Genomic DNA, 13,303 nt, shown 5'->3' on the forward strand with positions numbered 1-13,303 from the left:
CATGAATGTAGTAGTTCTTCCATGTGAAGACAGAGACTTGAAGATCCACTGAGAGAACATATTGTAGAACAGACTGCAACATTTTTGTTATGGTCAGATTTTAATAGAAACAGAAACGTTTTGAAAAGTTATGACCTGACCGAATTTGATCATCTCCCACTCAGTTATGTTTAAAGAAAACAATAGCTTTTGTAATTACATCCTTGAATGATAAAACTGTAAAAACTGTACTGATAATACCCCCCCCCCCCCCCCCCAAAAAAAAAAAAAAAAAAAACATGGGAGAAATTCATACAGTTCAAGTTTTGTAACTTTAAATCAGATTCTATTTGGTTTGCTTTAAATCTTCACTTCAGAGTATTCTGTCTTCAGTCACATATATCCCTAATGCATGCAATTGCTTGTTTACATTCATTAGAAATATACTGTGCACTCACAGTACCAGTAATGATGTTACAGTAACCTGATCCATTTATGCTTTATTGCACTGACTGGAGCTGTATTTTCACATTGTCAGGACAAAGTTGCAAATGAGTTGTCTCAAGATGGTGTTTTTCATGAACATGTCTAAAAGCAAATGTACTGATTAATGTGCTGGTCTAAGCCAAAGTCCTGTTTGACAGTTATGAGTTCAAAGTTTCTGGGTTAGCTAGGTATGGCAGATCAAGCTGCGTGTGACCCACAGTGGAGCTGTATGGATCTGGACGGGTCTCCCTTCCATCCCCATCAGGGGTGGCCAAGCGGACACAGTCATTTTACAGGAGAGGAGGTGAGTGTTGAGTTTCAGTGTCACACAAGGGAAACTCTTACAACTACACTCCTCAACCCCTGCCCTCCTCACCCTGCATCCCTCAGCACCAGTATCCATTATGTCCCGATGTACTCCCCACTCCTTTTCTGTCCCCCATTGAGCTCTAGCTGCCGTCTCATGGCCCATTGCGCTCCCAGGCCGTTCGTACTCTGTTTCACTGCTGTAAATGTCACCCGAGTTACACTCTCTCTCTGCTTTCCACAGAGTGTGCTTTATTCAGCCTCCTTTTAAAAAGACCCCTGCTTGCATTTCATGTTTTCTTTTTTTAACAACGTGCCAAAGGGTACTTTTCCTCCCTATTCACTATAAAATATTGTAAAAGCCATACGATAACACCTATATTTTTCTGTGAATGTCAGATTTTAATTAGCCATGTCAAATTTTGGTTTTCTGCTTTGAGACTTTTTTTTTTGTTGAAAACTGTTTGCTAGTTTATATTTAGTTCTTTGAAGCCATTAGTGGAAAAGACAGCATTAAACTAAGTCTTTTCCATTCATAACACAGTTTTGGCAGTGTTAGTTCAACACATAATAGCAATCATTTGCAAAAGTGCTTCATCCAGAAAGAGATATGTTTAATACTATCATATGACAGGGTGACATTTTACAATTGTATTACATGCCAAGGTCTCACATCAGATCATATCCCAAGATGATGTTCTGTGTATGACTCATGCTGGAAACACAGCAGTAAATGTGTGAGGCGTCTTCAAGCATTTCTAACAATTATCATTATAGTAAGTCTTTGGTAGCAGTCTGGGCAGAAGTCTGTTAGACCACTAAACACTTGCAATCTTGGATTTTGTCTGCGCATGATACATTCACAATTCTTCCATGATGCAAGGTCCATATTCTGTAGAGGCCATCAGGGACCAGGTCTGAAAGCGATGACAGCATGATTAATGCACGCCTCCATTCCCACTCACGAACTAACGTCACACGCAAGCCGAAGTGGCAAAACTGAAGAAAACCCAAAGAGTAGCCAGTGTTCACTTGAAGATCACTGATAAGATAAGAGTGAACTCATCATGTTACTGAGGTTAATAGTGAAAACATTTTTGGCAAGATTGTTACCATTGGTTACACACTGAATTAAAAACACTAACTGACTTTTTCCGAAGAACCAGCAGCCTTCAATTAGATTAATTTATTTAGCTGACTGACTCTTTAGTCTATTTGCTTCTATTAAAATTACTGGATGAAAAATAAACTACACAAACTGTAATTGTAAAAATTCAGATATCAGTTATAAGCAATCATGCTAAAAAAAAAAAAAATATATATATATTTATATTTTTTTTTTTAAATTTAAATTTATTTATACACCCTGGAGCCAGGCCTGGGGAGGGAGCTCGAGGGAGAGCGTCTGGTGGCCAGGCATTAGCCCGTGGTGCTTGGCCGGGCGCAGCCCGAAGAGGTTACATGGGCCCGCCCTCCTGCAGGCCCACCACCCGCAGGAGGTGTCGTAGGGGTCGGGTGCAGTGTGTGTCGGGCGGTGGCCGAGGGCGGAGGCCCTGGCGGACCGATCCCCGGCTATCGAAACTGGCTATTGGGACATGGAATGTCACCTCTCTGGTGGGGAAGGAGCCTGAGCTAGTGCGTGAGGTTGAGAGATACCAGCTAGATATAGTTGGGCTCACCTCAACGCATGGCCTGGGCTCTGGAACCAGTCTCCTGGAGAAGGGCTGGACTCTGTTCCAGTCTGGAGTTGCCCTCGGTGAGAGGCGGCGAGCTGGGGTGGGTATTCTTGTATCCCCCCGGCTTGCTGCCTGTACGTCGGAGTTTTCACCGGTGGACGAGAGGGTAGTTTCCCTGCGCCTTCGGGCTGGGGAACGGGTCCTGACTGTTGTTTGCGCTTATGCGCCGAATGACAGTTCAGGGTACCCACCGTTTTTGGAGTTGCTGGGTGGGGTGCTGGAGAGTGCTCCATCTGGTGACTCCATAGTCTTGCTGGGAGACTTCAACGCTCACGTGGGCAATGACAGTGAGACCTGGAGGGGCGTGATTGGGAGGAACGGCCTGCCCGATCTGAACCCGAATGGTGTTTTGTTATTGGACTTCTGTGCAAACCACAGTTTGTCCATAACAAACACCGTGTTCGAACACAAGGATGTCCATAAGTGCACATGGCACCAGGACACCCTAGGTCGCAGGTCGATGATCGATTTTGTAATCGTATCATCAGATCTGCGGCCGTATGTTCTGGACACTCGGGTGAAGAGAGGAGCTGAGCTGTCAACTGATCACCACCTGGTGGTGAGTTGGATCAGGTGGCGGGGGAAGATGCTGGACAGACCTGGCACACCTAAACGTATTGTGAGGGTGCGCTGGGAACGCCTGGCAGAAGCCCCAGTCCGGGAGATCTTCAACTCCCACCTCCGGCAGAACTTCGACAGCATTCTGAGGGAGGCTGAGGACATTGAGTCCGAATGGACCATGTTCCGCACCTCCATTGTTGAGGCTGCTGCTCAGAGCTGTGGCTGCAAGGTGGTTGGTGCCTGTCGTGGTGGTAACCCCCGAACCAGATGGTGGTCACCGGAGGTGAAGGGAGCCATCAAGCTGAAGAAAGAGTCTTATCGGGCTTGGTTAGCCTGTGGGACTCCGGAGGCAGCTGACAGGTATCGACAGGCCAAGCAGAATGCAGCTCGGGTAGTGGCCAAAGCAAAAACTCGAGTGTGGGAGGAGTTCGGTGAGGCTATGGAAAAAGACTTTCGGACGGCATCGAAGCGATTCTGGCAAACCGTCAGGCGACTCAGGAGGGGAAAGCAGTGCTTCACTCACACTGTTTATAGTGCGGGGGGGGGTGCTGCTGACTTCAACTGAGGCTATAGTCGGACGGTGGAAGGAATACTTCGAGGACCTTCTGAATCCCACTGACACGCCTTCTGTAGTGGAAGCAGAGTCTGGGGATGAGGGGGATGACTTGACCATCACTGGGGGTGAGGTCACTGAGGTAGTTAAACAACTCCTTGGTGGCAGAGCCCCTGGGGTGGACGAGATTCACCCTGAGTTCCTGAAGGCTCTGGATGTTGTAGGACTGTCTTGGTTGACACGCCTCTGCAACATCGCGTGGAGATCTGGGGCAGTGCCATTGGATTGGCAGACCGGGGTGGTGGGCCCCATCTTTAAGAAGGGAGACCGGAGGGTGTGCTCCAACTTTCGGGGTATCACACTACTCAGCCTCCCCGGTAAGGTCTATGCCAGGGTGCTGGAAAGGAGGGTGCGTCCGTTAGTCGAACCTCGGATTCAGGAGGAACAATGCGGTTTTCGTCCTGGTCGTGGAACGCTGGACCAGCTCTTTATCCTCTCAAGGATATTCGAGTGTGCGTGGGAGTTTGCCCAACCAGTCTACATGTGCTTTGTGGACTTGGAGAAGGCATTCGACCGTGTTCCTCGGGGTGTTCTTTGGGAGGTTCTGCGGGAGTATGGGGTGTCTGGCCCATTGTTGCGGGCCATTCAGTCCTTGTACAACCACAGTGAGAGCTTGGTCCGTATAGCCGGTAATAAGTCGGATTTGTTTCCTGTGGGTGTTGGACTCCGTCAGGGCTGCCCTTTGTCACCGATTCTGTTCATAATTTTTATGGACAGAATTTCTAGGCGTAGCCAGGTGGCGGAAGGCTTCTTCCTTGGTGGCCTCAGAGTCTCATCTCTGCTTTTTGCAGATGATGCGGTTCTGTTGGCTTCATCAGGGGGGGGCCTCCAGCTCGCAGTGGAACGGTTCGCAGCCGAGTGTGAAGCGGCTGGCATGAGAATCAGCACCTCTAAGTCTGAGGCCATGGTCCTCAGCCGGAAAAGGGTGGAGTGCCATCTCCGGCTCAGGAACGAGTTCTTGCCTCAAGTGGAGGAGTTTAAGTATCTCGGGGTCTTGTTCACGAGTGATGGGAGAAGGGAACGGGAGATCGACAGGCGGATCGGGGCTGCTTCTGCAGTGATGCGGACGCTGCACCGGTCCGTCGTGGTGAAGAGGGAGCTTAGCGTAAAAGCGAAGCTCTCGATTTACCGGTCGATCTACGTTCCTACCCTCACCTATGGTCACGAGCTTTGGGTAGTGACCGAAAGAATAAGATCGCAAATACAAGCGGCAGAAATGAGTTTCCTTCGAAGGGTGGCTGGCCTTTCCCTTAAAGATAAGGTGAGGAGTGCGGCCATCCGGGAGGGGCTCAGAGTAGAGCCGCTGCTCCTCCACATCGAAAGGAGCCAGTTGAGGTGGGTCGGGCATCTGATTAGGATGCCTCCTGGCCGCCTCCTGGGTGAGGTGTTCCGGGCATGTCCCACCGGGAAGAGGCCCCGTGGTAGACCCAGGACACGCTGGAGAGATTATGTATCTCGGCTGGCCTGGGAACGCCTTGGGGTCCCTCCGGATGAGCTGGAGGAGGTGGCTGGGGAGAGGGAAGCCTGGGCTTCTCTGCTTAGGCTTCTGCCCCCGCGACCCGGCCCCGGATAAGCGGAAGAAAATGGATGGATGGATATATATATATATATATATATATATATATATATATATATATATAGACATAGCAGATAAGATGATATACAAAATTCAAGAGCTTACAAAATGAGTGCTGTTTGGAAATTTCAGTTTAAGCTCATGCAAAACACAAACTTAGTCATGATGCAATTCTGCAGAACTGATTACAAAATTCACATGAAAGCAAAATGTCTTCTATTAAAAAGACAGTACATCCCAAATGCTTCACCTTCACATATCATCTGCCCATAACAAAATAAGCCCAAATACGTCGACAGCCTCAAAAGCATTAAAACACTTTGTGGTTTAGTCATCCCTCAGGAGTCAAAGTGAGTTTCTAAAGAGATGCAGTGATGTGAAGGAGCTCCTTCTGAAACCACCTTTGTTAACCTCACCACCTCCATTAATCTTCCGTGCGTGGCTCTAAAAGAGCCTGTGTGGAGAATGAAGAGGCTGTCTGAATTCAGTGCACGCCAGAGGCCAAGTGGTCAGTCGGGGTAAGAGGAAACTCTGGTTGGCATGCCGATTCAGTGCCAGTCACTGCCAATACAAGCTATCAGGCCACATAGACAAACACCTTGACAAACTGTTCCATACTGCGAGAAAGCATCTCTGGACTGCCAAGTCTTATGGCAAAATGAGGATAGCTTAATGGAAAGCATGGACTGAAACAGCACATTTGTGTTTTTCTTACTCCACCTATAAATTTTGTCATCATGATGTATGAAATCCCATAAATTTTATACCAAGCAATACGCTTTTTTAGAACCATTCAAACCTCACATTTATTTTTATAAAGGGAAATTTGTATTTTTCATAACCATCGAATTAATTATGTAACAATGATAGTATGTTCCCTTCATATAATCTATTGCCAGTGTATATTTCTCTTATGGTTACATTTTCTCAATCAAGTAATTCACCATATTAGTTTTCAAAATCACTCAAAACATTTGGGACCTTAGTGACCCTCGGTGATATACTGAGAACTTGTATAAATGCAAATAGACCCAGAAATTTTAATGTAATGCAATGTAAGAATTGTACCATTGCTTCATTTTGTTTTGCCATTCATGCACAGAAAAACTTCTAAACTCAACAAAGACAGTAATGTAGCATTTGAATGTTTCTTTTGTTTTTATTGTATTATTTATATCTCACGCTTGTACATGTCTCAGACAAAGAGTTTGTCAAAGCAAGCTGCGCAGTATGGCTTCCCTTTCTGCTCCTTGAAGATGCCCTGGCTGAGCTGCCGCAGACAAAAGGCACACACAAAATGCTCGGGGTGAAACTTGCGGTCCAGAGCAGAGATGCAGCGGCCGATGATGGGCTCTCCACAGCCACCGCACAGAGTGCCCTGCCTGGAGTGAAAGTGCACCGAGCAGAGGGGACGACCATCCAGCTCCATGAAACAGCCGTCAGTGAAGGGCTTCAGGCAGTCCTGCGCAGCAGAAGAGAGGAAGTAGGGAGGATAGAGAAGGGTTAGGCATGGTGTTATGGAGGAAGAAGCATAATCTTCTTACAAAAATTTAACCCCAGCCCAGTTTTTAATCATTCACATTTAATGGTGTATAGTTAACTTGACTGATTTTCTAGACCTTGCAAGCATATGACTGAATTGTTTTATTAGTTTCAATAAAATTCAAGTCTTACTATCAGAGTTTTCAGTTCATATCTACAGTGGTGCAAAATACACAACATGTTACATCCGTCACTGCTTAACATACAGTACAATGATCATCTAACTTTTACAGAAAAAACTCACTCAAATCCATCATGCATTTTAAATCTCTGTTATGTGATATTTTTCTTCAGTGAAGGGAAACCAAGCTCCCGGAAAATGGTCGACTGTTATAGCCACATAATGAAGTGACAGTGCTGCAAAATCACATGGAATGGATCCTTAATATGAAAACTAAAGGCGTGTTACAGCTGTGTTTCTTTTAACAATCCGTTAATAACCACTAAAGCATAAATGGAACCTACATGCACAGCAGCGGCACTGCATATGGTCCCGAATTTGATCCTAGTCATTTCTCCTGGCAGACACTTTGACTTGTCATACTGTAGCAGTAAAAGCGCAGGTGTAACTGTTAACATCAGCAGTGGCACTGTTCCATTTATTATGTGCCAGTAAGCCATGACAGTGGGCCAGCATGAACAGCTCCAGAGCCTTGGAATACCTGAATGGAATAATCCATTAAGTACAGGAGAAGCACTTGTGTTCATCAAAGGGCCGGTTTGTTCAGCGTTGGTGTCAGGTGATTCTTAAAAACAAACTAAAACACCAGATATGTATCACAGTTTTGGACTGTTTTCATACAGATTACCGTCGAAATAAAGCAATTCGTGAGTAGTGGATGTGTGATGAGAATAACACTGTGACAGCCTTATTAATGACTGCACTTCCAGTGGAACTTCAGCTGGGGTTTGCAGGACGTTAATGACTCATGATATGGAAATGTTTCTACTGTTGCTGTGAAACAGAAAAAGTGGCTAGGAAGCTCAGAGGTCCTAAATTGTTTGACCTGCTTTATTTATTTTTATCAGTAGGTTGATTAAAAAGTCTCCACTTTTCAGTACCCACTTCATCCTTTTTATGGAGTGTTTGACCTCCAGCCTGCTGGAATTAGATTTAGGCTATTAGGGACCAGGTAAATCTGACCTTTTTGATAATGCCTGCTTTGTATAAAATAATGTTTGGGTTCTGCATTAATGGTAGTTGGTGGTTGTAATGATTACCTGAGATATTTATAGTTGGGTGTATTGTACTGTATATGTGATGTGGCATGTTAATTATAGTTTTAAGTGACAGGTATTAAGAAATAAGATGTGTTTTATGTTCTGGTTTACGGACCTCATATTTCAGTTCCTGCCAGAAAAACTATGAACACATTTTAAAAATTGCAGTTGCTACTTCTTGTCCGAGCTTTTCTACTGAGAGCATTTTATATTTGAAAATTGTTCATGTTAAGTAAAGCAGAGCGGCACATTGAACCGTTTTTGACCAGATGCTACGTACAGAAATAGGTTTGAAGAGAATGTAAAAGATACCCACAGTGAGGAATATGGTTTCCTTGATTTATCTGCATCATTTCTAACGACAGAGTATTCATCGAGCATATGGTTTTCATCAGCGTTGAGGTCACAATGTTGCAAATAAAGCAAATGTGTGGGTATCTTTTCTCATTTATTCTCAGGCCTGTGTGCAAGCCAGAGCTGTGTGTGGTCTGAGGTAAGAGGCTCACTGCGCAGACGAAGCATTCTGGATGCCAGGTGCCATTGGCTGCTGTCAGGTAATTCTCCCGCACGGACTCCCCACAGCCTGAGCACTTGGGAGCGAAGAGGTGGTAGAAGTCCTTACAGCAATACGGCTTCCCATCCTTCTCTAGGAAACCTAGGATAGGTACAAGATACAGTGAATTATTTGCTGAACTTGTGGTTTCTGTTGGAGAGAAATTAATGCACAAATCTCTCACCTTCCGCTCCAAACAGGCCTCCGCAGTGTGTACAGAAAAAGTGCTCAGGGTGCCAGGTCTGGTCCAGGGCTGTCAAGATGTTCTAAACCAGCCAGAAATATTATATCATAAATTTACTTCCTTTGAGGAGTAGTAAGGTTTGTCTCATCTCACATGTTCAAATGTCAGGAAACACAAAAAATGCGAATTGTGAACCACATAAAGTGAAACATAGAAGAAGTTGCATTAGTTTTTGATTAATGACTTTGGTCTGCAGCATGTTTGCAGAATCCCACTATGGTTTTGTGTTTTCTTTATTAGGATGACATGAGGGATATGTGGAGAAAAATTGATTATATACTACTGTATGTCATCATCCAATCTTCAAAAGATTATTGTGTAAATAAATGGATGTAATATATGACAGAACAAATTATAGCTTAAATCAAACATAAAGGCAGCTGAATTTGAGTGGCATTTAGATACCAGAGTTAATTTTCTGTATGCATTTTCCACCAAAATTAATTCATTAAAACATGACATTTTTCTACTTTAGTGGAGAAAAATTTTAACACCTTTTTTTTCAATCTTACTTTCTATTCTGCGGTATGGTTGTAAATGAATACAGTTCCCCTTACCTGCAAAATAGGCCCCTTGCAATAGGCACAGCGTGGTGAGAAGAGCTGATGGTAGTCTTTGTCGCAGTACGGCAGTCCATCTCTCTCAAAGAAGCCTGTGGTGCTCAGCTCCATCTTACACACCGCACACACAAAGTGTTCAGGGTGCCACACTTCACCCAGTGCTGTGATCATCTGGAGAAAGGACATGTAAGTGAAAGAGGGAAAAGGAGGTTTTGATCTCTTTCATCCACAATTTGGTACCAGGGTGCCAAATTCTCTTCTTTGTGTCCTGTAGGTCCAGATTGTACCTTTCCTACAATGCATTTGTTGCAGGAAGCACAGTGGCCCTTGGCTATGGTGCGTACACCGATCTTCTCCAGGTCAGTGCTCAACCCTCCCAGCAGGTCATCTATCGTATCTGTTTTCTTTCTTTGGGTTGAGGCTTTTGCATCTGAACCTGCTGGACTGTTGTTGCTGCTGCTCTCCTTGTTCTCCTGTTGTCCACCTTCTGTTTGCTTTTTCATGGACTGTTTTTGTGTAAGTAGTGGAGGGGTGGTTGGAGGTTCTAGATCCTAAATGATGGCACAAAAATGTAGGAATAACTGTTAGTTTTAGTTACATTTGTAATCAAAATATTTCTGTTATGTTTATCTACATATTAATCTGAGGATTTTTAAAGTTTAAAACTAACATTCTTATTGGTTCAACAGCTTGAGGCTGACATCAGTACAATGCTGCCCTCTGTTGATAACCTGATCATTTCACTAATTATTGAAACTCTTTTTGTTTCTTGTTTATATATATATATATACATATATATATATTTGTTTGTTTTGAATCATGAATTTCCATACTGATGCTGTACTGACCCCCTGTGCTAGACCCATCAGGTCTTGCAAGATTGAGTCCAGCTCCTGAGTGGGTGAGTCAGGTTCCAGAAAGGCTGGCACAGGAGTTGGAACATCACTAAATCCAGGAGGGAGGCAAAACTTGAATATTTTAAAATTTAAAACTAGCATCCAGTAACATCAAACTTAAAAAAGAAAAAGGAATTCCTCAGTTAATTAATCAGAGCAATAATATGAATCAGGTTCAAGCTTGAGCTTTACCTGTACACATTTGAGGATACTGAGCCTTTTTCATTTTTGGTAAGCCCAGCACTAACATCATTTGGCACCTGTGGACACAACCAAAATATACTAAAGTTACTGTGCTTCAAGAAGCAAAATTACATGTTAACTTTTAAGCTGTTTTATTTAGATTGAATTTCAGGTTTCATCTACAAATGAAATGGGGAATAAAACAAAAACTGTGTACGCTCATTTTTTTTTATGAGTTTTGTCTTCACCTCTCTAGTAGTTGCAGCATTGCTCTTTTTCTCAGGGACGCTGGTTGAACTGACAGGATTCAGGGCCAGTTCCTCTAACAGCATATCTGTGGCAGGATACACACCATAACTCTTTAAACCACAACTAAATACTAATGCAGCCAAATATTCATACAGGACAGCATTTGCACAACCACGGCACACATTGTTCTTTCACACTGATTGTTTCTTTGTGGGTGCGAAGTGAAATATTTTCTGTGAAGTGAGTTACAGTGCACCTCAATGTACAAATCAAGGTACTAGCTCATTTAGGTTGCTCATGCAAGTCAGCTTCCTCAGGAAGTGATGGCATACCACGTTGCAGAAGTGAAACTTGTGATTATTTTGCAAGAATCTTGTTGCATTTTTTTTTTACAGCAAATCGAACTCTCTCCTCCATGCAGTGTAAACCACACACCTAAGGAAACAGGAAGCTTTTGTATGAGTACGTGTTTTACCTAAAAGTAGTGTGACTGTCAAAAAGAATGTTAATCTTAAAAATAATGTCTGTGAAAGTCTGATCAACATCTTCAAACATCTTCACATCTCAGAAAATCGACACTGTGAAATCAAAACAAATTAATTTCCTTTAGTCTTACTTTTTGACCTTCTCCCGTATTTCATTAAACTATGACAGTGTGTGGACGTAACGACTTCTTGTAAATATCTTCTGATTTGTAGTGCACTACTACGTGTAGAGCACCACAGATCAGAGGTAAGACACAAGAACAATGGCATACAAATAAATTCCAACTGCATCATTAAATACTGTACTTCAAGTCTGCTGTATAAATGAGTCTGAGAACACACAAGACACTGCGATTATATTCCATAAGCGCAGTGTCTCGGTTGTGCATACATTAATTCCTGATTTTACTTTCAGCTTCAACCTCAGTTGTAAGTTGTACCACTGGTTAGTCTATGAATGTAAAACATGGCAGAAAGTTGTCTTACCGAGCTCATCCATGTTGGTTCCTCCTGTCAGCATAAAACTTGAGCATGAGTGGGTGGATTTTTTTTTTTCTTTGTGTATTTGTACTAGTTAGTTGCTAAGGTAACCAAACCAATTTCACATCTGATCAAAACCGTCGCTTCCTGTGAGAACGGTGTGTTTTCGTTTGCTGCTGTGTGAAGATCACTAGCTAGGAAGAGGTTTTTCTGTTTCCTGAAGAGGAAACCAGCAAGGCGTTTTGAGCAGTGGAGGTGAGATACTGACAGGGTAACTGCAGAATTTTCCACTTGTTAAATGAAATTTTATTTCTTTAAACAAAGTGTGTGTATTTATTGTATGTTTTATCATTACCTCTACTCTAGGTGGTAGGACAAGCATTCTTTCAGCTTCTCTTCATTACTGATCATCATGCCACTGATAAAAGAACAATGTTACCAACACAGAACCAGACGAACATTTTGGTCCACAGATACAGAACATAGTGCAGAAAAGATCATCATGAAGTTGTGTCATCACAGAGTTTGCCCAGCAGAGTGTGCTGTAAATCCGTTGTTCACAGCAAGGTGATCACACCAGCACACTACAGCAGAGAGTCAAGTAGTTTCTTGACCTTAAGTTACCAGTTTGTGAAACACATTTCTGAAAAGTTAATAAATATGGATATCATTTACCCTATTCAGTGTAACTTTGAACTCTGTATTTATACTCATGGAGAACATGTGTTTTATTTATTTATTTTTTTATTTCCTAATAATGAATATTGGCATCCAGCCCTTTTCTTTTGCACCTCAAGGTCACGGTGGGGCTGGTGTCACAGAGCAAGAGACAGGTCGCCAGTCTGTCCCTCTGACAGACTGGCGACCTGTCAGAGGACACCAGAGGGCCCAGGGAGAACATGCAAACTCCATACTGGAAAAACCCAAGTTGAGATTTGAACCCAGAACCTTCTTACTGTGAGGTGACATTTCTAACAACACACAACCCTGCAACCTGCAGTACTGATTTTAAAAAATCTGGTATTGGTTGTGGTGGAGAAGTTTTAATTAACAAGCAATGTAAAGCTTATTTGAAACATATAAATTATAAACACATATAGAAATAAAGTTTGGAATGCATTCTTTTAGCTTTAACATCTCATGATGGCCTTACCTGCATATACCCTGGTTACACATCCATACAAATTATGTGTTAAGATGTTTTATTTGATATAGCCTAGTCGTGATTTGGAGTCCATATATTATGCGCATCATCATTGTAATAAAGCAGAATAATTATTAATTGTGTTTTAAATGTCCCCCTAAAGTCAGACAACAGCTTCTTAACTTTGTTGTAGTAGTAGTTACACCAACATTAGGGACCACACACCCGCTTTTCCTGAGACCTAAACGGTATGCTTTTTAGAGTTTCAGTTAGATAGATAGTGACAGTGTCTATTTTCACTTCAGTCACCATATGGCACTCAACTCTCCGCTGACTACTTGCGTTAACTCGCACCACTTTGGTCGCAACCATTAGCTTAAGGAGTAGGGGTACTAGTTCTTTTGTATCAATTCAACGCTTACAGTTAGGCCTATTAATGGAGAATCTTATGATGAAGGGGTTTTAAACATATATATATGTATATTGAAA

General features: G+C 43.0%; 1 protein-coding gene across 1 annotated transcript; it reads right to left on the minus strand.

The window, feature by feature from the left end:
* Positions 1–6,398: 6,398 nt before the first annotated feature.
* lpxn (leupaxin) lies at positions 6,399–11,855 on the minus strand. Its single transcript, XM_030727682.1, has 9 exons — positions 11,677–11,855; positions 10,705–10,790; positions 10,466–10,533; positions 10,226–10,322; positions 9,665–9,928; positions 9,375–9,548; positions 8,758–8,839; positions 8,527–8,675; positions 6,399–6,719 (listed from the first exon to the last, which is right to left on the minus strand). The coding sequence occupies exons 1-9, from the start codon at positions 11,708–11,710 to the stop codon at positions 6,453–6,455; spliced, it is 1,221 nt and encodes a 406-aa protein (XP_030583542.1). The 5' UTR covers positions 11,711–11,855; the 3' UTR covers positions 6,399–6,452.
* Positions 11,856–13,303: the final 1,448 nt, after the last annotated feature.

This window comes from Archocentrus centrarchus, chromosome 4 (assembly GCF_007364275.1).
Source record: "Archocentrus centrarchus isolate MPI-CPG fArcCen1 chromosome 4, fArcCen1, whole genome shotgun sequence".
Lineage (NCBI taxonomy): Eukaryota > Metazoa > Chordata > Actinopteri > Cichliformes > Cichlidae > Archocentrus > Archocentrus centrarchus.

Excerpts from the sequence above, each read along its gene's own strand:
- lpxn (XM_030727682.1), bottom strand. The coding sequence starts at position 11,710 with ATGCTGACAGGAGGAACCAACATGGATGAGCTCG. Across the intron at positions 10,323-10,465 it reads GTATCCTCAAATGTGTACAG|TGATGTTCCAACTCCTGTGC; the intron begins GTAAAGCTCAAG and ends TCCTGGATTTAG. Across the intron at positions 9,549-9,664 it reads ACAAATGCATTGTAGGAAAG|ATGATCACAGCACTGGGTGA; the intron begins GTACAATCTGGA and ends TCCTTTCTCCAG.